The sequence below is a fragment of the Pteropus alecto genome, unplaced genomic scaffold, assembly GCF_000325575.1.
Source record: "Pteropus alecto unplaced genomic scaffold, ASM32557v1 scaffold76, whole genome shotgun sequence".
Classification (NCBI taxonomy): Eukaryota; Metazoa; Chordata; class Mammalia; order Chiroptera; family Pteropodidae; genus Pteropus; species Pteropus alecto.
Genome location: NW_006443138.1, coordinates 11,904,556 through 11,926,855, shown reverse-complemented (window position 1 = coordinate 11,926,855; position 22,300 = coordinate 11,904,556). Strand labels below are relative to the sequence as shown.

Sequence of the window (22,300 nt, the reverse complement as noted above, 5' to 3'; positions counted from 1 at the left end):
AATCTACTTTTGTTTCATTTTCTAAAATACAAGAATAATGCCACTGAATGTGCAGGCTTCTAGAGGACTTACATTAGTTGGGTAATATTTAAGGCCATAGTTTCTGTTCTTAAAGTCATAAAATTCTTAGATCTGTAATACTTTTGAACCAAAAATATTATGTACACATTGCCCAATTTTATTCTTACTATATTTTGTGTTAGGAGAAGGATGTGGGGCATCTCTGTAAAAGACATTATACTAGGTACTTTATACACATTATGCCATTTAGTCCTCACCTCATGTTCCACATGTGTTATCATTCTTTCTAATGAGATTCAAGTCTCTGTACTGTGCTTCTACACTCAAAATTGAGGCTGTCAAAGATGGAAGAATATGTATGCACCAGTTCTAAAAATTCTGTTTCAGTTATAGCCACATGATTCTCTTCAGTCAGAGTGAAACTTTGCCAAGGCATCCAACAGTTTTTGAGGTGTGGATATAATTTAACTATTTTAAGATGAGGAAAATGAATCATAGACAGGATAAGTAACTTTAGGCTCATCAGCCAAGAAGTGGCAGATCGAGGCTTCAACTTGTCTGTCTAATTCCAAAGCCTTTATTCTTTAAATCCCAACATGCTTTTGTCTCAGGTGGGTAGAATACATATATTATATTTTTGTTTATCTGATATAAAACTAAACTTTAGTAGGGGAAAAGATGTCACCTCAGTAGTCTTTTCTGTTAAATCAGTGGTTCTCAACACTGGCTAAATATTAAAATCATCTGGGAAACATTTTTTAAAAAACCAATACTTGAGTGCACCCCCAGAGATTTTGATTTTAACAGTTCCATGATAAGTCTTGCATTCGAGGTTGGGAAGCGTGGCATTACACTATTGGATCTTTGATGCCAGTGGATCCGAAACAGTTTGTATGAGAATCATCTGGGGACCTTTTTAGAAATTTAGATTCTTGAGCCTTCATTACATTCCTGTCATCTTGGGTCAGTACCATTCATTGCCACGTGCTTAAGAACCAATGTAATTAATTTTTTTTTTGCCAAGAAAAATTAGTCTGCACTGTATCACTCAAGGCACCACTTTTTATATTTTGACTCATTTCTAAACATCTAAGCATAAGCTTTGTCAAAGCCAAAAACCCACATGGACATCACTTTCTCTCAAGGGGATTCAAATCTATTCAATGTAGATTTGATTTTCTGTTGCCTTTTTTAAATATTATTTTGCACATGTATTAGACTCTGGCAGCGGGTAACTCGAGCCATAAATGTCAAAGACCAAACAGAAGCTACTCAAGAGAAGTATGTTTTAGAAGAAGCTCAAAGACAAGCTGCCAGAGATCGGAAAACAAAAAATGAAGAATGGGCTTGCAAGTTATTTGAACTCGATCCACTTACAGGAGAATGGCATTACAAATTTGCAGAGTAAGTAATCAAAAAGAGTATATGAGCATCGTTGCCCTCATTTCTAGAATTTTTATTGTTATTGAAGTAGTTTTTTATTAAGCCATATATATATATAAATTAGTGTGAGATTTTAAATTTGATGTTCCATTCATTATAAATTTTATTCCATGATAGTAATTAACCTACAAAATAAGGTGAGAATAAGAAGATTAGATATAATAAATATTAATCTTACCTCTAGGTTTATAATTACTAATGAAAAATCTATTTTAAACTTTCAAAAAGTTTTTTAGTGTTTTATTTAGTTATTAAACAAATGGTGGTGTTTTTTTTCACTTATATAGTACTCGACCATGGGACCCACTTAATGATATGATACAGTTTGAAAAAGATGGTGTTATCCAGACCAAAGTGAAACATCGTACTCCAATGGTACGTGATAAAAAAGTAACTAAATCTGCTAGGCATATAAATGTTTTAACTCTTTACTAGTTAGTATCTTTGGCCACCAACATTTAAAATTTGGTTTCAAAATTTAAAATTTTGGGTCAGCAAAATGGAGTAGGCAGCTCCAAGCTCTTCTCTCCCACAAAGAAACATAAAGAAGCAAGCAGAAACTGTTCAGACCAAATTTCCCAGAACTTGGGAAATACAGGTTTGCAGCAATTAAGTGAACACTGTATCAAGAAAGAGGTGACTTCAAAGCAGTAGGAAAGCTTTATGGCATTTTTACTTGCCCTAGCTCCGACCCCTACCTGATGCAGTAGCATTGAAGGGTTCCCAGGTTCCCAGCATGAGCCCTGGTTCCCAAGGGAGCAGAGCACACCTCACAAACTGTTTTGTACATCCATTGTAACCTCTCTGGGGTCTCTCTGAGGATTTATGCAGGGTCCACATCTCTGTTTTATCTAACTCAGAGTTCAGCTAGAAAGGCTGCAGGCAATGCTTGGAAGTACTGCAAGCGAAAGTAACTGCAGACACCCAGTGCAAGAGATTGCCATTGAAACATACAATAGTCAGAAACAAAAGCTGGAGAGAGATTCTTTGGCACACTAGGGCATTTTAAAATGACATGTGTTTAGGGAAATTTAGAAAGCCATGTAAATGTCCAAGGCAAGATGTTTTTGCCCAGAAAAGACCTATAAAAACCTAAGCTTTCACCTCAGGCTAAAACATGGGCTCTTTGCAAGCTTGGCTAAGTGTCGAAGGAGTGCTCCTGCATAGAGCCAGTCAGCTAAGACTGGGAGACTTGTTTTGTTGTTGTCTTTTTTGTTGTTGTTGCCTTTTGTTTTTATTTGTTTAGCTATTGGTGTTCACAGAAATCTCTATCAAAATACTAGCTGACACAGCTAAGGAACACACACTGCAGTGACCTGCACAACAAAAGTACAGGTTTTGCAAAAATAGTTTGGGAAATAAGGCATACAAAGGAACAGGAAGTATAATCCATTTAAAGGAATGAAATAAATTGACAAACCATCCTTGATGAAGTCCAGACACCAGACAAAAACTTTAAACCAAGGACAAGTTCTTCATCCATGTTTTAAAAGGAAACTAGGACAAAGAACTAAAGGAAATGAAGGAAAAGATTCATAAACAAAACCAGAATATCAATGAAGAGGAATTATACAGAGGAATCAAACAAATATTGGAGCTTAAAAATACAGAACTGAAATGAAATTTTCACTAGAGATATCCAATAGCAGATTCAGGCAGACAGAAGACAGAATCAGCAAATTTAGAGATAGGACAATTGAAATTATTTGGTCTGAGAAACAGAAAGAAAAGAATGAAGTGAACAGAGCCTAAGGGAGCTATGGGGCAACATTAAGTGGATCATCATATGCATTAATGAGTTGCAGAAATAGAAGAGGAAAAGAGGCAAAGGAATTCTTCCAAATTCCCAAATTTGATGAAAAACATGAATTTACAATCCAAGAAGTTCAATAAATTTCAAGTAGGATAAATTCAAAGAGACCCATACCAACACATTATTAGTCAAAGCCAGAGAGAATCTTGAAAACATCAAGAGAGAAGCAACTTTCACAGATGAGGGATTTTCAGTAGGAGCAACAGCCAATTTCTCATCAGAAAGCATGGAAGCCAGAAGGCATGACACGAAATATTTAAAATTTGGAAGAAAAACTTGTCAACCAAGAACTCCGTATCTGGCAAAACTGTTCTACAAAAATTGGGGAGAAATTGAGACATTTCCAGATAAACAAAAGCTAAGGAAGTTCACTGCTACTGACCTGTCCTATAAGAAATGCTCAAGGGAGTCCTTCAGATCGAAATGAAATGCAAAGCCATGTGAAAAATAAAGATTCTCAGTAAAGATAAATAGTTGGGCTAATGTAAAAGCCAACGTTATTGTCGTTTTAACTGATAACTCCACTTCTTATTTCCTATAGTATTTAAATGATAAATGAATAAATAATAATTACGAATCCGTTATTAGGCACACAGGGTATAAAGGTGTGGTTTGTGACAACAACCTAAAGAGAGGAGGATGGAACTGTATAAGAACAAAGTTTTTGTGGTTATCGAAATTAATTTAGTATCAATTCAAACTAGATTATTACAAATTTAGGTGTAAATATCATCCCCATGTAACCACAAAGAAAATATCTAAAACATACATACAAAAAATGAGAAGGGAATCAAGACAATTTTATTACTAAAGAAATCAACTAAACACAAAAGAAGGTAGTAATGGAAGAAATGAGGAATAAAAAGGTATAAGATGTAAAGGAGACAGTAAAATAGCAGAAGTATGTTCTTTCTAATCAGTAATTACATTAAATGTAAATAGTTTAAACTCTCTAATCAAAAGGTAGATTGGCAGAATGGATTAAGATAAACATGATCCCAGTATATGCCGTCTGCAAGAGACTCACTTTAGATCCAGAGACACAAATAGAGTAAAATGAAAGGATGGAACAAGTTTTTTCAGCAAATAGTAATCAAAAAAGAGCTGGGGTGGCTATACTAATATCAGACAAAATAGACTTTAAATCAGAAACTTATAAAACACAAAGAAGGACAGCATATATTGATGAGTCATTTTATCAAGAATATATAACAGTTGTATATGTAGAAATCAGTTAAGTCGCAATATATGATTTTAACATTAACAAAATGGAGAAATAGACCATTCTATAACAATAGATGGCTACTTCACTATACCATTCTCGATAATGGATAGAAAATCTAGATAGAAGAGTAATAAGGAAACGGAAGGCTTGACCGACACAATAAGCAAGTAGGCCTGGTAAACATATGTAGAATAGTCTACCCAACCACAGCAGACTATACATTCTCAAGTGCATGTGGAACATTCTCCAGGATAGACCATATGTTAAGACATATAACATATCTCAATAAATTTTCAAAAGATTGAAACGTGCAAAGTGTTTTTTAGCCGCAGTGACATGAAGCCAGAAATCAGTAATAGAAGGAAAAACTGGGAAATTTACAAATATGTGGAAATTAACACACTCTTAAACAAGCAATCAAATAAGAAATCTCAAGGGAAAATAGAAAAACTTACATGAATAAAAACAAAAACACAGCATACCAAAACTTATAAGATTAATTGAAGGCAGTACTCAAAGGTAAATATACAGCTTTGAATGCCTACATTCAAAAAGAAGAAAGCTCTCAAGTTAATAATATAACAATGGGGAACTAGAAAAAGAAAACTAAACCCAAAGTTAGCAGAAGGAAATTTAGAGCAGAGAAACAAACTAGAGAATAGAAAAACCATGAAACTTAAAGTTTGTTCTTTGAAAAGATCAACAAAATTGACAAACCTTTAGCTAGACTAAGAAAGAAAAAAAGAACAAAAACACAAATAACTAAAATAATAAATGAAAGTGGGGATAGTACTACTGACTTTACAGAAATAAAAAACATGATAAGAAAATACTTGAACAGTGGTATACCAACAAATTAAGTAACCGAGATGAATGTACAAATTCTTAGAGACACACAATTTACATCAGCTAACTTAAAAAGAAATAGAACATTTCAACAGACCCATAACAAGAGATTGAGTCAGTAATCCAAAACCTCCAAACAAAGGAAAATCTAGGACCAGATGGTTTCACTGGCGAATTCTACAAACATTTAAAGAAAAACAAACACTAATCTTTCTCAAACTCTTCCAAAAACAAAAGAGGTGGGAACACTTCCTAACTCATTCTATAAGGGTAGCATTACCCTAATACCAAAGCCATATAAAGATATTCCCCCCAAAATGAAAATTATAGACCAATATATAAATATATAAATATTATAAATATAGACATAAATATCCTCCATAAAATACTGACAAACCAAATCTGACAGAATATAAAAAGATTATATACCATGACAAAGTAGAATTTATCCAAGGAATGTAAGAATGGTTTAATATAGGAAAATCAATTAATATAATACATCACATTAATAGAATGAGGGGACATACCACATGCTTATCTCAGTTGACACAGAAAAGGCATTTGACAAAATCCAACACTCTTTTATAATGAAAAAATATATATCAGCATACTCAATGGTGAAAGACTGAAAACTTTCCCCATAAGATCAGGAACAAGACAAGAAAAAGAAAAGGTATCCAAAATTGAAACAAAGAAGTAAAACTACCTCTATTCACAGATGACATGATTCTTCATATAGAAAACACAAAAGAATCCATAAAAAAGCTACTAGAGCTGATGAACAGATTTAGTAAAGTTGCAGGATATAAGACGAACATACAAAAATCAGTTATTTTTTCATACACCTACAATGAACAATCTCAAAAGGAAATTAAGAAAGCAACTTAATTTACAGTGTTATCTAAAGGAATAAAATACCTAGTAATGAATTTAACCAAGGAGGTGAAAGACTTGTACACTGAAAACTACATTGGTAAAGAAAATAAAGACCCGTACAAATGGAAAGACGTATTTGTTCTTAGGTAGGAAAACTTAGTATTGTTAAGATGTCAATACTACCCAAAGAAATCTACAGATTCAATGCAATCTCTGTAAAAATTGCAACATTTTTTTTTTCCAAAATGGAAAGCCAGTCCTCAAATTCATATGGAATTACAAGGAACCTTGAATAGTCTAAACAATCTTGAAGAAGAGCTCAGTTGGAAGAGTCACGCATTCTGATTCCAAAATTTACTACAAAGTTACAGTAATCAAAACAGTGTGGCACTGGGAGAGAGATATATAAACCAAAGGGACAGACTTGAGAGTCTAGATGCGAACCCATATCTATGGTCAATTGATTTCTGACAAAGTTGCCAAGTCCACTCAATGAGAAAGGAATAGTCTCTTCACCAAATGGTATAGGGACAACTGGATTTCCACATACAAATGGATGAAGTTGGACCCCCTTACCTCACACCATATACTTAACTCCAAATAGATTCACAACCTAAAATAAGAGCTAAAACCATAAAACTCTTAAAAGAAAACAGGGCAAATCTTCGTTATCTTGTATTTGGTAATGTATTCTTATATATGACACTAAAAGCACAAGAAACAACATAAAAATAGATAAGTGGGTCTTCATCAAAATTAAACACTTGTGGCTAAAAAGACATTATCAAAGTGAAAGACAACCTGCAGAATAAGAGAGAATATTTGCAAATCATTTATCTAGTAAGGGTTTACTATCCAGGGTATAAAAAAATGTAACAACAAAAGCCAACTCAATTAAAAATGAGCAAAAGACTTGAATAGACATTTCTCCAAAGAAGATATACAAATGACCATCACATGTAAAGATGTTCAGCATCATTAGTTATAAAGGAAATGCAAATCAAAACCACAATGAGGTCAGGTATTATTTCACATCACTAGAATGGTAATAATTTTAAAAATGAAAAATAAGTGTTGGTGAAGATGTGGAAAAATTGGAAACCTAGTATATTGCTGACAGAATATAAAATGGTGCAGCTGCTGTAAAAAAAACTATTTGATGAGTTCCTCAAAAAGCTAAACAGAGAATTGCCATATATCCCACAATTCCACTACAAAAGAATTGAAAACAGAAACTCAGATACTTGCATACCAGGGTTGATTGCAGCATTGTTCACAATAGCCAAAAGGTAGAAACAATGCAAATGTCCAACAGATAACCAAAATGGGGTATATAGTTATAATATTATTCAGCCATAAAAAGAATGAAGTTCTGCTACATGCTATAACATGGATGAACTTTGAAAATATTGTACTAAGTGAAATAAGTGAAACACAAAGGGCAAATACTGTATGATTCTACTTAGAATATAAAACAGGCAAATTTCATAGAAAGGTTAGAGGTTCCTAGGGACTGAGGGAAGGAGAGAATGGGAAGTTATTGTTGCAGTCTCTCTGGGATAATGAAAATGTTTTGGAAGTAGCAGTAGTGGTTGCACAATATTGTGAATGTACTTACTACTACTGAATTGTACACTTAAAATGATTAAAATGGCAAAGCTTATATATGTAATATGTGTATGTATATAAACACAAATAAGTTATCACAATTTAGAAATTCAAAATATTTAAATTTAGTTTCTTTCTGTAACAATGCTAACATGATAGACACACAGGGCATCTGTATTTCCTTCTAAAGGTACAGTTTACTGATCACAATAAATCTTTGTATACTGAGAGTTGGATTACTGACTTCCTTTGTCATTTTAAATAGCTTCTCGCTAGTCTTCATCGGTCTCCAATTTGAACCTACTCAAAGAATGTGGATTTGGATTCTAAATGTTATAAAATTTTAAGTCTCCATGACTTGAAGTAGGAGGACAAGTGTAGGCTGAATACAGGACCTGCCTCATTATTATTTATTTTCTATAATGAAATTATGGAAATTTTAATTTTAAGCACATGAATATTTTTCAAAATTATTTCAAGGAGTAGGTAATTGGGGCTAGTTCCTATTTAGAACAGTAAACAGATAAGAACTAAGTTAAAGGCATGTGACCACTGGTTCCCTGGTTTTCTATGTATGTAAATTATCTTGCCCTTCTGATTTTAGTTTCTTCTATTTTTTTTTAATTTAAGACATATTTCCAGAATTGCAAGCTTATTAATAGTATTAAGTCTAAAGTTTATTATTCTAAGGAAAATTAATCCTAGTTTATGGTTTGATATGCTTTTGAATCTTGACAGTTTTACAGCATTGGTCTTTACAAAATTCAGTGCAAATTCACATAATAGCATGATTTTTTTTTTTCAGGTTAGTGTCCCAAAAATGAAACATAAGCCAACCAGGCAACAGAAGAAAGTAGCAAAAGGCTATTCTTCCCCAGAACCTGATATCCAGGACTCATCTGGAAGTGAAGGTAAAAATATTTATTGCAGATTATTCACTATAGGGATCTAAATTTTTAAAAAGATATTAGTAAATGTTTAAAAAGATACCAAAATGGTTTTTCATATTAATTTAAGAAGATAATGTAAGAGATTTTGTGGGGGCAGGGATGGCGTATAAAAAATCCTCTATTTTACATTATAAATTTAAAGACCAGGCCACAGTTAAAGGCATGGGGAATGAAAAAATGGGAAACATGCAAATCAAAACCACACTGTAGTGTGGCTCTTACGCCTTGGTAGCTTCTGAAAAAATGTTGATGGCTTCTTAGATCCAATGCAGGAAGCATTCTTTGAGCTTTGAGCTAAGTTCCATGCTTCAGAATAGTTTTTCAATCTCAGAATAAATTATTGTAGTGCTTAGAAGTCACAGGCAAGTAACCTATAACTACATCAAAATTATGGACTAAATTAACTAGTGTTCTATTTTATTTAAGTCAAATAATGTGTAAACTGTGTTCAACTACATTAAGATATAACCAAGAAAGGATTAAGGTATGTCTGAGATACTATGAAACAATAAAGTTTTTTTAAAGCCATAGTCTCTAACTAAGCTCACACTGAACTGGGGAGCTCATTTTTACAGAGAGAACTCCAGAGGTGAATAAATGACAAATGCCAGGAAATTAGTAGATGAAAGTGGTGAAGAGCTGAAAGGAAAGGTAGCTGAATTCACTTTGAGGAAGTGTTCTTAGGGAACCCTGATGAATTGTAACGGACTACAGCCGTCTAGGCTTGAGAGATGCAGGTAGGAGAAAAACTACTGGAGTAAAAGAGGAGTAAAATGAGCAAAAGTTTAAAAGCAAGAGTTGCATGGTACCAGTGTGCTAGAAGGGAGTGTTAGTTACACTGTTGTTCCCATTTCATAGAAAAGGAAACTGAGACACAGGTTAACCTGCCCAGGACCATATATATATGTTGTATATGCAGATATTTTTCCTTCTTAATTCACCCTGTTATCCTTCTGTTATATTGCCTATAATGTATCAGCTGACATTTATTGAGCACTTAACGTGTGACAATAAAAATTTCTAGAAGAGATTCAAAACCAGTTGGAAAGGTTTAAAGTTTGGGTGACTAGGGGAATAAAGATGATATTAACAGTTAATAAAAAACTGAAAAGGGAGCTAAAAAAGCCGAATTCTTCAAATGTAGGCAAATGGGCAAGAGACAGAAGAGAGCAATACCTTGCCCAAATTAATATATGTATTTTTAATGAACTATTTTGTCTATTTTAATTTAAAAAATAAAACAAATTTAACTAATTTGTGGTTACATTAAGTATGTAGTGTTCTACTTTTGAAATGATATGATTAAAACTTCAAAAATGCAGAGTATTAGTATTATCATGTTAATCTCTGAGCCATAAAAATAATGCCTAGGAAAATTTTTATTACATGAGAATCATTAAGCTGAAATGTAGATTGTGTATAATATGTTCACTATTTTCACCAAGTTCATTCTAAATGTCCTTTTAGCTCAATCAGTAAAACCAAGTACAAGAAGAAAGAAAGGGATAGAACTGGGAGACATTCAAAATTCCATCGAATCTATAAAACAAACACAGGAAGAAATTAAAAGGTAATATATACTGACAGTGACTATTGTTTGAGTTCAGAAGAGTAGTTAAGAATCCTGTTACGTAGGAAATATATGCTGACTTTACATTTTTATATCATTGCTAAGCTAAAATAGAACCTTGGCTTCCATCACCTGATGACTGAAATGTATGAAATTCTTTCAGCACTAAAATATTGGCGGAGAGGGGGAAGTTATTTTTTCTCATCTTTGAGGGTGGAATTGGAATGTCTTTATCTTATTGCAGAAGCATACTAGGAATGTAGCTGGGTTGGATGTGGAAGTGAGGTGGTTTCTAGTTAACCTAAAGGTTTCTGCAGTCCCTTTTGTACATGGCTAATGTTAAGTGCAATGCAACAGTTGTTGAAAATTTGAAATATTTTCATGACAATGAGTAAATAGCCACCACCCTAAGACCTTCAAGTGCTCCACTTGTAGTCCCAGACTTTTCCCCACACACACCTCCCCATGATCCAGCAACTACCTACAAAGTTTTCTTTGGAGGGAAAAGGGTCCTTATCCTGCTGTGCATTGCTAAGGCTAGCATGAGTTCAGATTGATTGCCTCCTATTGCTATATTAGATGCTCAATTTTTAAATATTAGCCAGCCTGCTTTTGTGTATTTGGCACTTAATGTTAGATGTTATGGAGGATTTTCTTTTAGAGAGATTTTCTCTGTACATGGTGATCTTATGATTCATATTTAGTTGCTATTTTCATCTACAGCCTATCTCCTTCCATCCCCCTACACCCATCCCATCTCAAGTCCTATGAAACTCCTCACATCTCCAGAAAATACTGCTTTCTCTCATCTTTTCTCATCTTTTCTCATCGAATCCACTTCTTAGATTGCCCGTCCTCCTACTCTGCCCATCAAGAAAATCCCTGTTTATCCTTCAGAATATTTCAAATGCCACCCTTTTTATAACATTGCTAATTATTCACCCTGTACTGTACAATTATTAATCTGTCCACTAGGCTTGTTTAGCTTCCTATACATATTCATTTTAAGTGCTTACTACACTACAAAGGTTGTTATTGTGTCTGTTTACTGCACCTCTCCTTCCATTAGACGTGAGGTCCTCTATAGCAGGGAGCATATCTGCTGCATCTCAGTATCATTAGTCCTTATATAAAGTGCTTAAGTCTCCTAATTTAATTATATATATTAATTAATGAGCCTACTTGTTTCATCTGTTTCTTTCTCTACACTGGTAAGACATTAAAAGAAGTCAGAAAAGGTCTTCACTAATCAGCTCTTTTTAGCCAGAGTATTTAGGGTGGCGTGAGGATAATTTAAGCTCATTTCATGACTAAATTAACATTTTATTTCTGTTAGCATATGAAATTTCTATAGCGCATTCTTCAAATTAGGAACACCATGAAATCTGTTGTATTATTTTTTCCTGGGTAATTTAGGATTTTTCTCCAGTTCAACCTCTCTCCCCCTAAAGATAAAAGAACCTTAGTGGATCAACTAAGAAGCAAAATTTTTGTTTTAAAACCACTGTGATAATAGAGGTTATATATTTCGACATCATCAAACTTTAGTAATTTGTTTGATGCACATCATTAAGTAATATGTGTGGTACAATGTGGAATATAGATTTAGACAAGACCTAATAATGGCTCTACATAGCATAATCAGCTCCCTGGTAAGATAGTAGTAACTGATTGAACTAGTTACTTTTGTTCATGTAATTAAGTGCTCTGTGACCATATGTCAAATTATGAGTTCTGTGCTGACATTTTTGACAAATAATTATAAAACTTATTGTTGTTTTTTTTTTGTAGAAATATTATGGCTCTTCGAAATCATTTGGTTTCAAGCTCACCTGCTACGGATTATTTTCTGCAACAAAAAGACTACTTCATCATTTTCCTTCTGATTTTGCTTCAAGTCATAATAAACTTCATGTTTAAATAGAAGTTCTTTACAGTTGAATCAATGAACTGGAATGATCAGATTTGGCCTGGGACCAATGTTCAAGTTGGTTTGGTCTTTATTAAAACATCACAATATTTCTGAAACAAAACCTTAGATTTAAATGTAAAGGTATTGACCTTTCATACCTTTTATCCTTAACTTGGAATAAGAGTTATTCTATTTCATTATTAATGTGAGCTATATGTTAAGTGCCAGAACATTTCTAGCTTTTGTGAAAATGTGTCTACATGTGAGTATAATAAATCCACATGTGTACACAATTGTATCTTATGTATACCTGACAGTAGTCTTCGTATTCTATAGTATGTTCTGAGATACAGCACTAACGCTCATAACAAAAATGCTATCAGCATTAGAAATATATGTATAGTAATCTATTTTCTTCATAAAATAGGCAGAAAACTTTTATCAATAAGGAATTACAAAATGGGAAATGATGGGATAATAGACATTATAAATAGGTCAATACACTGTACTGTTAAAAAAAAAAATCATTTCCAAAGCACCCAGTTCAATTGTCTTCTTAGAACCAGCTAAAAAAAGTGTGGTCAAAATTAATATATCGAGAGGTACAAGGTGGCAAATTGCTTTTTAAAAAGTTTACACAAGATTTTTTTAACCCCTAGAATTTAATATTTATATAGATACAAATGCACGTACGTGTATATCAACATAAAAAATGGTATGCAGCTACTTGGATCTATAGATTACATCTTTCTTATCATACCTATATAATACCTTAAGCACTTATTGAAAAAAGCGTGGTCAAAATTGGTTGCTGTCCTTTTTTATTTTTGTTTTTTTAACTCGGTCCAATAACACAGGCCAAATTCTAGACTTGTTTATAGGGTATATGAAATGCTGGTAGTACATGTTTTTTCATTATGAAAAACTTAACTTTAGTTTTCATTTAGACCCTAGTGTGTCCAATGAAGAAGTAGAATAGAAAATATTAAAATATTTTACTTCAAAAGCCAAATAAGAGAAAGGCTATAAGAAAAGATACTTGGTGTGGTGGCATTTTTGTGTACATTAAAATCATTTTCTTTAAAATGTGCAATAAATTGAGCATCTAAGAACATCAAGTTCTGAAGTTTAATTTTTTTTATTACCCTCTACGGTTCTTAGTGATGTAATTCTGTGGCAGAAATGACAATTCTTCAAGATTCCTTTTTATTCAGGCTCAGGCAAACTTTTTCCTAATTTTTTTTTTTAGTTTAATATTTTTACTTTATGTCTTTACATAAATATTTATAGTCCTCAAAAGCAATTTTTGCAAATGTAAGTTAAGGTTAGGAACACATTGTTCTAAGATATACCTTAGAATCATGAAAGTATAGATTTCAAAATGGATATTAATGAAAATGATGGTCAGAATAATTGCTCTGGCTACATTTGCTTTTGCCTAAGAAGAGACTGTTGGACACTAGTAAAATTACAATCAATTGTTTAATGCTATGATAAAATTAAAGAATGGTTGCTAAATTACGACAATTGAAAAGGACAAAAAAGAGCCTGCTTTTTTCCTGATATAGCTATCTTAAGTATCCTTAGGTTTTATGAAGAGCTATTTCCCATGTATTTTTGGCAAAACAATGCTATATTCCATATGTACATGTGAAAACATTTTGTAAATTGATTAAAACACAGATAAGATGTACCTATACCCAGGATAAGTATTGATATAATTAATGTAACTGCACTAGAACAGGTGGTTTTATGTTTGTATTTCATACCTGTCACTGTAATATTGTACTCACTTTCTGTTACCAATGTTATGCTCAACTGTCTATTCATTGATATATATTTTGTAAATATTGTACAATTTGAGCTTTTTATGGTTTAAATTAGTATTAATTTATATTATATATAATTTGATTGGCTGATCACAAAGTCGTTTCATCATTAAACCCTGAAAACTTAAAATTTTTTGTTGGTAACCCCCCCTTTGAGATTTTAGTCTTATCCACTTGTGGGTTATTTTCATTTGGTCTAAATAGTGTTTTATTTGTATATGTATCTTTCTAAGACTGGAAAGGTAATTATTTTCCTTATTCTTAAAAATTTTCTTTTTAGGACAGATGTTATGGGTTCTTATTACCTACCCAGAGTCAAAAACTATTTCATGAGAAAGAGCAGGATTACTCAAGACTGTTTCTTGTACACTCAAAGCATTTTATCTAATCTAATAGTCTTATGCTTTTAGTTGTATGAGTTCCTTTCTGTGAACTGAACACAAAACTCAGGAATTGGCGGCTTAATGTTAGATTACTGCTTATACCAGGCTTAGTATGTGAATCCTTTAAAACAATTAACTTTGTATTTAGCCATATATGTAAATGACTTTGAATGTTCTCTACCTAAGATTAATCTTCTTTCACACGTGAATTCATAACAATTGTGATTTACAATTCCCAATTGTCTGAGAGCCTCATAATGGTTTCTAGGATTTAAGAACTTATGACCTGTTATTTTCGTTTGATCAAAAATTTTATTTTTTCAAATGAAAATTTAGGTAAGAATTATTGAAATGTGCTTTTCTGTTTTAGTTATTAAATGTGCTATGCCTTTGTTATTCACCATTTAGCAAGATGTAGCTGGCCCATGAAAAGACAATAATTAGGGCATGTGAAATAAGTAAAGTTTCAGCAATAGATAGTTCACTTGTATTTCATGTCAATACTTTTTTGTATCACTTATAAGGTACAGTGTAATCTTTGTCACCATTCTGTTGAAAAAATTGGCCTTGTAAAATACAACCCTCATTTAGTATTCACGCTTTTGTGCCTTTAAGAAAATACTTTTTGTCATTTTATGTTACAGAACTATAATGATACAAAGTGTTTATAGGCTTGTCATAAAAGGATCATTTTTCTGTGTCACTTTATTTCCTTTTATATAGCTAAGTATATTTAAATGGTAATGGTGTACTTTTATAACGGTTTGTCTATATAGCTATTTCAAATATATTATTTACCCTCACACATTGAAGTAGATTTGTCAGATTATCCTGAGTATTGTAAACAGTGCCTTTTTGATGGAATTCACACTGTTTTGGTGTCAACTTGTGCCATATACACACAAAATTCTGTGAAAGGCAGTTTTAACTTTTTGAAGAATATCTTAGTCAAATATTTAAGAAAACAAATGTATAAAATTCCATTTTTCCCAGTGTCTAGCATTTCTAGTGAGCAGTGAATATATTTTGGAGTTGTTTTTTCTTTGTTCGATATAAGGTGATGATGGCATTATTGATACTGTATATTATTTTGAATTATGTTAAATTTACTACAGAAATAAAATATTAAAATTAGCATTTGTACCAAATTTTCCAATTTGAACAGTGGGGTAGGGGAACCCCACAGAAATCACTAAGTTAACATTTCAACTTCTATTTTATTTGACTTACATGGTAAAAGAGGTTCTTTAAAATGTATAATCTGCCACTATTACATAATTTGGTTTCATTTTGTTTACCTATAGTGTGAATTTAGTATATTTAACTTACCTTTTGTTACTTTTAACATACTGTTTGTTTCGTTAGTTTTTAACTGAAGATGGACTGTTAAAATTGTATAGGACCAGTGTTTCCTAAGCATAATTAACATATTTAGAAGAGCTACAAGAAACCCATGACAAAATGAATGTGAATATACTTTCTAAAATATTTTAAAAATTTTCTGCAGTATGTAAAATTATTCTATTACAATATTGAAAATTATTTAAAGACAATGCCACAAAATATTTGAACTGATGAGCCACAGAACTTCAGTTGAAATTTTTTTCACTTTTTATCATGCTAAATGTATATCTAAGTTAAAATTCTGATTGATGGCCATTTATAAATTCAAACACGACCACTGGTCAGTTTTATATAATAGAAGTATGTTATCTGCAGTGTAAGTACAGCACACTGTCAAATTCTTTTCCTTGAGGTGCATTGTAAATGTACAGATAGTCATAGGCTACTGTTTTGTAATGTATTACATTTCTAATCTCTTATTCCCAACCTATCATAAATGTTTGCAGAGACAAAACAATTTTTCTAATGATCTGTAAAATTATGCTAACTTCTTCAAGTAGGCATTCTAAATAAAATTTTTAAAAAGAACAAATTGTGATCAGATTACTTTGACTTATGATATATGGTGACTAAATTACTTAGTCCTAATTTTTAAATTAAAATAAATTTTTGCGTGGTGTAATTGTGAACGTTGTGCAGGGCTTGGGACTTCACAGAATCCCTAAAGTTTGCTTTACTCTATATTCATTCTTCCTAAGTACTCATAATCTTAAGTAGAAGTTATTCCGATTTCATAGATGAAGAATCTGAAGCTCAGAGAAGTTAAACAATTCCAAAAGCTTGATAGTAAGAATGATAGTGAGCACCAGTTTGAATCCATGTTTGACTTTAGTGCGCATTCTTTCCAGTGTACACTTAACTAGAACTCTGATCGCAGCTCTTCACTTTTAATGTTTGGAACAATCTGCTGCTCGAATCTTATGAGTAATGTGACCCCTTTGTGATGGGTAGAACTGGAAAATACTTTTCTAGTAAGCATATACACAAAACCTATATGAAAAAGTTTTTTCCCCTCAAATCACCTATTTATACTGAGTCAACTTCAGATGAGTTCCAAGAAATTATCCTTCTCTGGTTTTCCTCCATCCTCCTCCCCTCCCTTTCTTGCTTTCTCCTCGGGGTCCAGTTGCTTCTGGCTAATGGTCAGTTGGTTCTGTCTTATTAATTGGCAGGAAAAGATGGGAGGGCTTACAGGTTTCTCCTGTTCCATGCATAGGAATAAAGTAAGAAAAACAACTCACTGTTCAATTCCAATGAAACATCTACAAGATAATTTTCTTACTAATATTGCCCACTCTCTTAATAGATGTCCTCTATTATGCTAATCGTCTCTTCTGCACCTTAACCAAATATCCCTTTCTTGTAGAGAAAGTGGGCCCATTCAGTGGTGACATGTCAAGAGTAATTTGATGAGTGAGCTGTACACATCTGACTGTTGAGTGCTTAGTATATGCTGGGCACCATGTAAGTAAAGTGCTTTGTAAACATTCTCACCTTCATTTATATCTATAATCTTTTTTTTTTCTTAAGATAAAAGAAGTGGACAAAAGTTCCGTAATGAATGTCACAGGTAAGTAAATGGTAGAGCAAATCCAGGTCCAAATCTTAAGCCCATGCTTTTAACCATTTCATCCTTAAGAGAGCATGTATTTTAATATATAAAAGTGTTCTGCTTGTTTTTTCTCTGCCGTTGGTCTGTATCTGTCAGGCCACTGTTTTTAAAACATACTATTGACCACCTATGTGCCTAAGTCATCTATCGCTTCTGCTAAAGATAAATTGTGGTGGCTGGCATTTCATAGTGATACCTGGTCCAGGAAATGTAGCAAAGTACGCCGCGGAAAGCATAAAGCCTGCAGCTGGTGACCTTGACCAGGCCCCTCCCTATCTATCCTGCATCCCTAAACTGGTTTCGTGAATGGAAGGAGAGCAACTGATGGAGAGTGGACAGAATATGCATAAGTCCAAGGCAGAAGTTTTGCTACGAAACGAGGAGCTTTTAGTGGGGGCAGGGAACAAAACGAGTCCTACCCGCGGTGACCATTCCCTCCTTCCCATAGGCTCCATTACCATGCCGACTTAGGAAGGAAACATCTTAGGAGACAAAAGGATTTGGTGGTAATCGAAGCTACCGGAAGGGAACAAATTTACCTAGGGACCAAGGGAAGGCCAGCGGTTTCCGCTCCAAGGACAAATCCTGGGAAATCCTGACCTCTTTTCTAACTTCCGGGCTATTGAACCGCTAGCCTCAACCCGCAGAAAAGCGCCGCTTTCCAGCCGAGCGGGCGGAAGGGCAGCCTCCTCGCCCAACCAAGAAGCAGAGCTGCCCGGGTTTCCGGCCTCCCCGCCTCTTCCGCCTCCGGCCGTGCCACAACCCGCCCCTCCTGGCGGTGGTCGTAGTCTGCGAGCAGAGCGGCGGGACCTCGAAGGGCTATGGCCGCTGCAGGGTCTGTGAAGGCGGCGTTACAGGTCGCGGAGGTCCTGGAAACCATCGTGAGCTGCTGCGTGGGGCCTGAAGGTCGTCAAGTTCTGTGTACGAAGCCTACCGGTGAGGTACTGCTCAGCCGGGATGGAGGCCGCCTCCTGGAGGCGCTACACTTAGAACATCCCTTAGCCAGGTACCCGCGTCCCACACTCCCGCCGATTAAAACGTGCCATAAACGAGCACCCCAGGCCATATCCCTGAACTTATCCCTGAGGCTATGCTAGAAAAACTGACTTTGGCTAAGACCAGTGTACGCTCAGGGTTACAGCGATGCCTAAGGGAACACTTTCCCCGGACCTCAAATCTTATCACCTTCTAAGAACACTTACTCCTCTCTCCTCCCCGCTCCACCCAACTCTAGAATCTTGGAATAGAACAAAATTACTTGGCAAAGGAAAAACTAAAACTATCAATGGGACAGTATTCACATTTTATGCTTATAGCTCTGAAAACATCGTTTCAACTTGATCCAAATGTAGGAAGGCAGCCCACTGATAGTCTGAGTTGCTTTATTTCTTTTTTGTACAGGATGATGGTGGCATGTGTTTCCAGTCATCTGAGAAAAACGGGAGATGGTGCTAAGACATTTATTATCTTTCTTTGCCATTTACTCAGAGGACTCCATGCAGTCACAGACAAAGGAAAAGATTCCTTGATTTCCAAAAATGTTCAAACCCATGGAAGGTATTGGAAAAATTGTTGTCAGTGGAATTTTATTTCCCAAGCTCTTCTGATGTTTCAGACACAAATATTAGACTATGTTATGGACCAGCACTTAAGTAGACACTTTTTGTCCATCTTTTCTTCATCCACTAAAGAGAGAACGTTGTGTAGGAGCTCTGTAGAGTTGCTCTTAGGGGCATACTTTTGTGGAAGAGTGGGAAGAAATAATCACGACTTTATTTCACGATTAATGTGTGACTACTTTTTTAAGTGTATGGCTTGTGAAAGTGGGTTCAAAGAGGTATGTGAGTTAGTGGATGACTGTTTTGTTGAGTTGAACGTTGGTGTCACTGGCCTTCCAGTTTCACATTCCAGGATCATACCAGGACTTGTGCTTCACAGAGACTTTTCTGTGTACTGTCCAGCAGATGGTGACATAAGAATAGTGCTAGTAACAGAAAGTATTCAGCCTCTCTTTTCAACTTTTGGAACAGAGTTTATTCTAAATTCAGAGGCACAGTTTCAGACATCTCAATTTTGGATTATGGAAAGGACAAAAGCAATAATGAAACATTTACAGAGTCAGAATGTAAAATTGCTGCTATCTAGTGTGAAACAACCGGACTTAGTTATTTTTTATGCAGGACTGAATAGCATATCAGTGGTGGAGTGTTTATCATCTGAAGAAATTTCTCTTATTCAGAGGATCATTGGTCTTTCTCCTATTGTACTACCGCACGCCTTTTCACAGTATGAAATTTCGAACACTGCTTTGGTGAAGTTTTATAAGCCCCTTATTCTTAGATCCAAAAGATATGTTCATCTTGGCTTGATTAGCACATGTTCGTTTATACCACACTGTATAGTTCTTTGTGGACCAGTGCAGGGTCTTGTTAAACAACATGAGGATGCTTTACATGGAGCTTTTAAAATGCTTCAGCAGTTATTTAAAGACCTTGATCTAAATTACATGATACAAGTCAGTGATAAAAATCATACATTAAGTCCTCTTATTTATAAGAGTATGACAGAAAGTAATCAGTTACTAGAAATTGGCTCAATACAAAGGCCAAATCAGGGCACAGTTGTAAAGAACAAAGATGGACTGGCAGAAACTCAGAGATATTTAAAAGTACATTCAAATTTGGTAGTTCCAAGTGTAGAATTAGAAACACATATTCCATGTTCAACACCAAAAGTGACACCAACAGATACATACCAGACAGATGAAACATTGAGATGTTTATCTCCACACAAAACCAAGATAATTGATGACCATGATCCATTTGAGTGTAATTCTTCTACAAATTCAACAACAGAAAACGATAGACTAGAAATTTCTTATGAAAATTTAAAGATCACAAAAATTGCTGGAAAGGGGAGTATGTTACCAGTGAGATACAAGTCACTGGAGATGGGTGCTGCCCAGAATTACTGTTCCTCGTCTATACCAGCAGGTTGTGTTTTGCCAGTGGGTGGCAATTTTGAGATCTTGTTAAATTCCTATCTTCTCAACTATGCCAAAAAATGCCAGCAATCAGAAATAGCCATGGTTAGTAGGATAATAGCTAATGCAGTTTTAGGCATTCCCCAAATCCTATATAAGTCTAAGAAAGGAAATCACAGCTTTCCACAAGTATATATAAGAGCTCTCCATGCGCTGCGAACCAACCAACCCCTGGTAAGCAGTTATACAGGTTTGGAATCAGTCTCTGGTAAATACCAGTTACTAACTTCAGTTCTTCAGTGTTTGACAAAAATTTTAACCATCGATTTGGTAATCGATATTAAGAGACAGCCTCAGGAAATTTATGATCTAGATTCTGAAGAAGAATTATAAAATTAAGTTTTTAATAAACCAAAGTTATAATCTAACTCAAGCCACGAAGGAGAGCAGGTATGTGACCATTGATTCTCAAGGCAATTCAGTCTAGTAAGGAAAACAGCATAATTTAAAAAGTCTTGAGAGGCCAGCAGCATTCGGACACCAATGTTAAACTATGTTATGGAACAGTTCTGAGGAGGTAGCCTTCAGATGAGGGAAGCCAGATCTGACTAAATTTGTTCTTCCCCCTTATTGTCCCTGCGTCTCAGCTGTGTTAGTCTCTGTGTTTGGGAGGGGTGTTTCTTTAGGGCTTTTCTTTACTCTTCTCTATCTTTTTTCACTTTCTTCATCTCTACTACCTCACCTTTCTGTGTTTAGTTCATAGAATCATTTAATCTCAGATTTGGATGGGGTCTTCAAATGCCATCCTATTTTAATTGTTTATAAAACATTTGGTTCATTTAAAATAACTTATTTTCCCTACTCATAATTTCTTTTTACTTTTATATGGCCCTTTATTTCCATTTCATGTGGAAAAGCCTGAAGAGAGTCTCACCATCCATGTCATTGAATATGTTACCAAAAATATGACTTTATGCATTGTGAACTTAATTTCATTTCTGTAATTAAAAGTTAATTCCAGAAAGGATATGAAATTTATACTTTAATTTTCTCCTGGCCCATAAGAGCTTATAAAAATAATTCATGTATTACGTATTTGCTTCTTTTTCTCATACTTAGTGCATATCCAGAATTCAGTAGTAACAAATAATTTTAAAAAATTTTTCTAATGTGAATTTTAAAGTGTTTATATTTTATTTTAAAGGCTTATAAATGCAAATTATACTGTATGTCTACCCCTCGATAAGACAGTGTCTCCTACTTTTAGTACTCTGTAATACCCAAGACAATGCTCTGTTTATACCAAGTATTCAGAAGTGCTTGTTGAATAAAACTGTTATCTTTAATTTGTTCTCCTAAGTACATATTTCCAGTTAACTAATAAAACAAATTCTTATTGAGTGCTTACTATATGCCAGGTACTGAATATACCCTGGCAAACATATGTTTCCTGCCTTCATGCACCTTTTCTCAAAGATTAATGGATAGTGACACTACTTGGGTTGAATTTAGGAAAACTGATGTTTAAAATTTAGTAACAAAAGGAACTCTCATACACTGCCGGTAAGACTGCAAATTGGTACAGTCACTATGGAAAACAGTATGGAAGTTCCTCAAAAAACTAAGGATTGATCTACTATATGATCCAGCAATCCCTCTACTGGGTATTTACCTCAAAGACTTGAAAACCTATATCCAAAATGATATTTGCACACTGATGTTCATAGCAGCATTATTCACAGTGACCAGGACATGGAAGCAACCAAAGTGTCCTATGATAGATGATTGGCTAAAGAAGCTGTGGTACATATATACAATGGAATAT

The 22,300-nt window shown here is 34.2% G+C and overlaps 2 protein-coding genes across 11 annotated transcripts in view; both read left to right on the top strand.

Moving 5' to 3' along the window:
* The window catches only part of OSBPL8 (oxysterol binding protein like 8), a 142,940-nt gene extending 126,532 nt beyond the window's left edge, over window positions 1-16,408 (top strand). For all 8 annotated transcript variants that reach the window (XM_006923773.3, XM_025040976.1, XM_006923772.3 and 5 more), the window contains 5 exons: window positions 1,240-1,425; window positions 1,752-1,839; window positions 8,638-8,743; window positions 10,250-10,352; window positions 12,144-16,408. In XM_006923773.3, coding sequence (XP_006923835.1) covers window positions 1,240-1,425; window positions 1,752-1,839; window positions 8,638-8,743; window positions 10,250-10,352; window positions 12,144-12,276 — 616 coding nt within the window. In that variant the 3' untranslated portion in view covers window positions 12,277-16,408. The remainder of the gene's footprint in view (window positions 1-1,239; window positions 1,426-1,751; window positions 1,840-8,637; window positions 8,744-10,249; window positions 10,353-12,143) is intronic.
* Window positions 16,409-18,225: 1,817 nt separating this feature from the next.
* BBS10 (Bardet-Biedl syndrome 10) lies at window positions 18,226-21,821 on the top strand. Of its 3 annotated transcripts, none has more exons than XM_006923769.3 (2): window positions 18,226-18,498; window positions 18,894-21,821. In XM_006923769.3, the coding sequence occupies exons 1-2, from the start codon at window positions 18,314-18,316 to the stop codon at window positions 20,866-20,868; spliced, it is 2,160 nt and encodes a 719-aa protein (XP_006923831.1). In that variant the 5' UTR covers window positions 18,226-18,313; the 3' UTR covers window positions 20,869-21,821. The 3 variants fall into 3 exon arrangements, with proteins under 3 accessions (XP_006923831.1, XP_006923833.1, XP_006923832.1); XM_006923771.3 differs by having other exon boundaries at window positions 18,296-18,428; XM_006923770.3 differs by having other exon boundaries at window positions 18,296-18,433.
* Window positions 21,822-22,300: the final 479 nt, after the last annotated feature.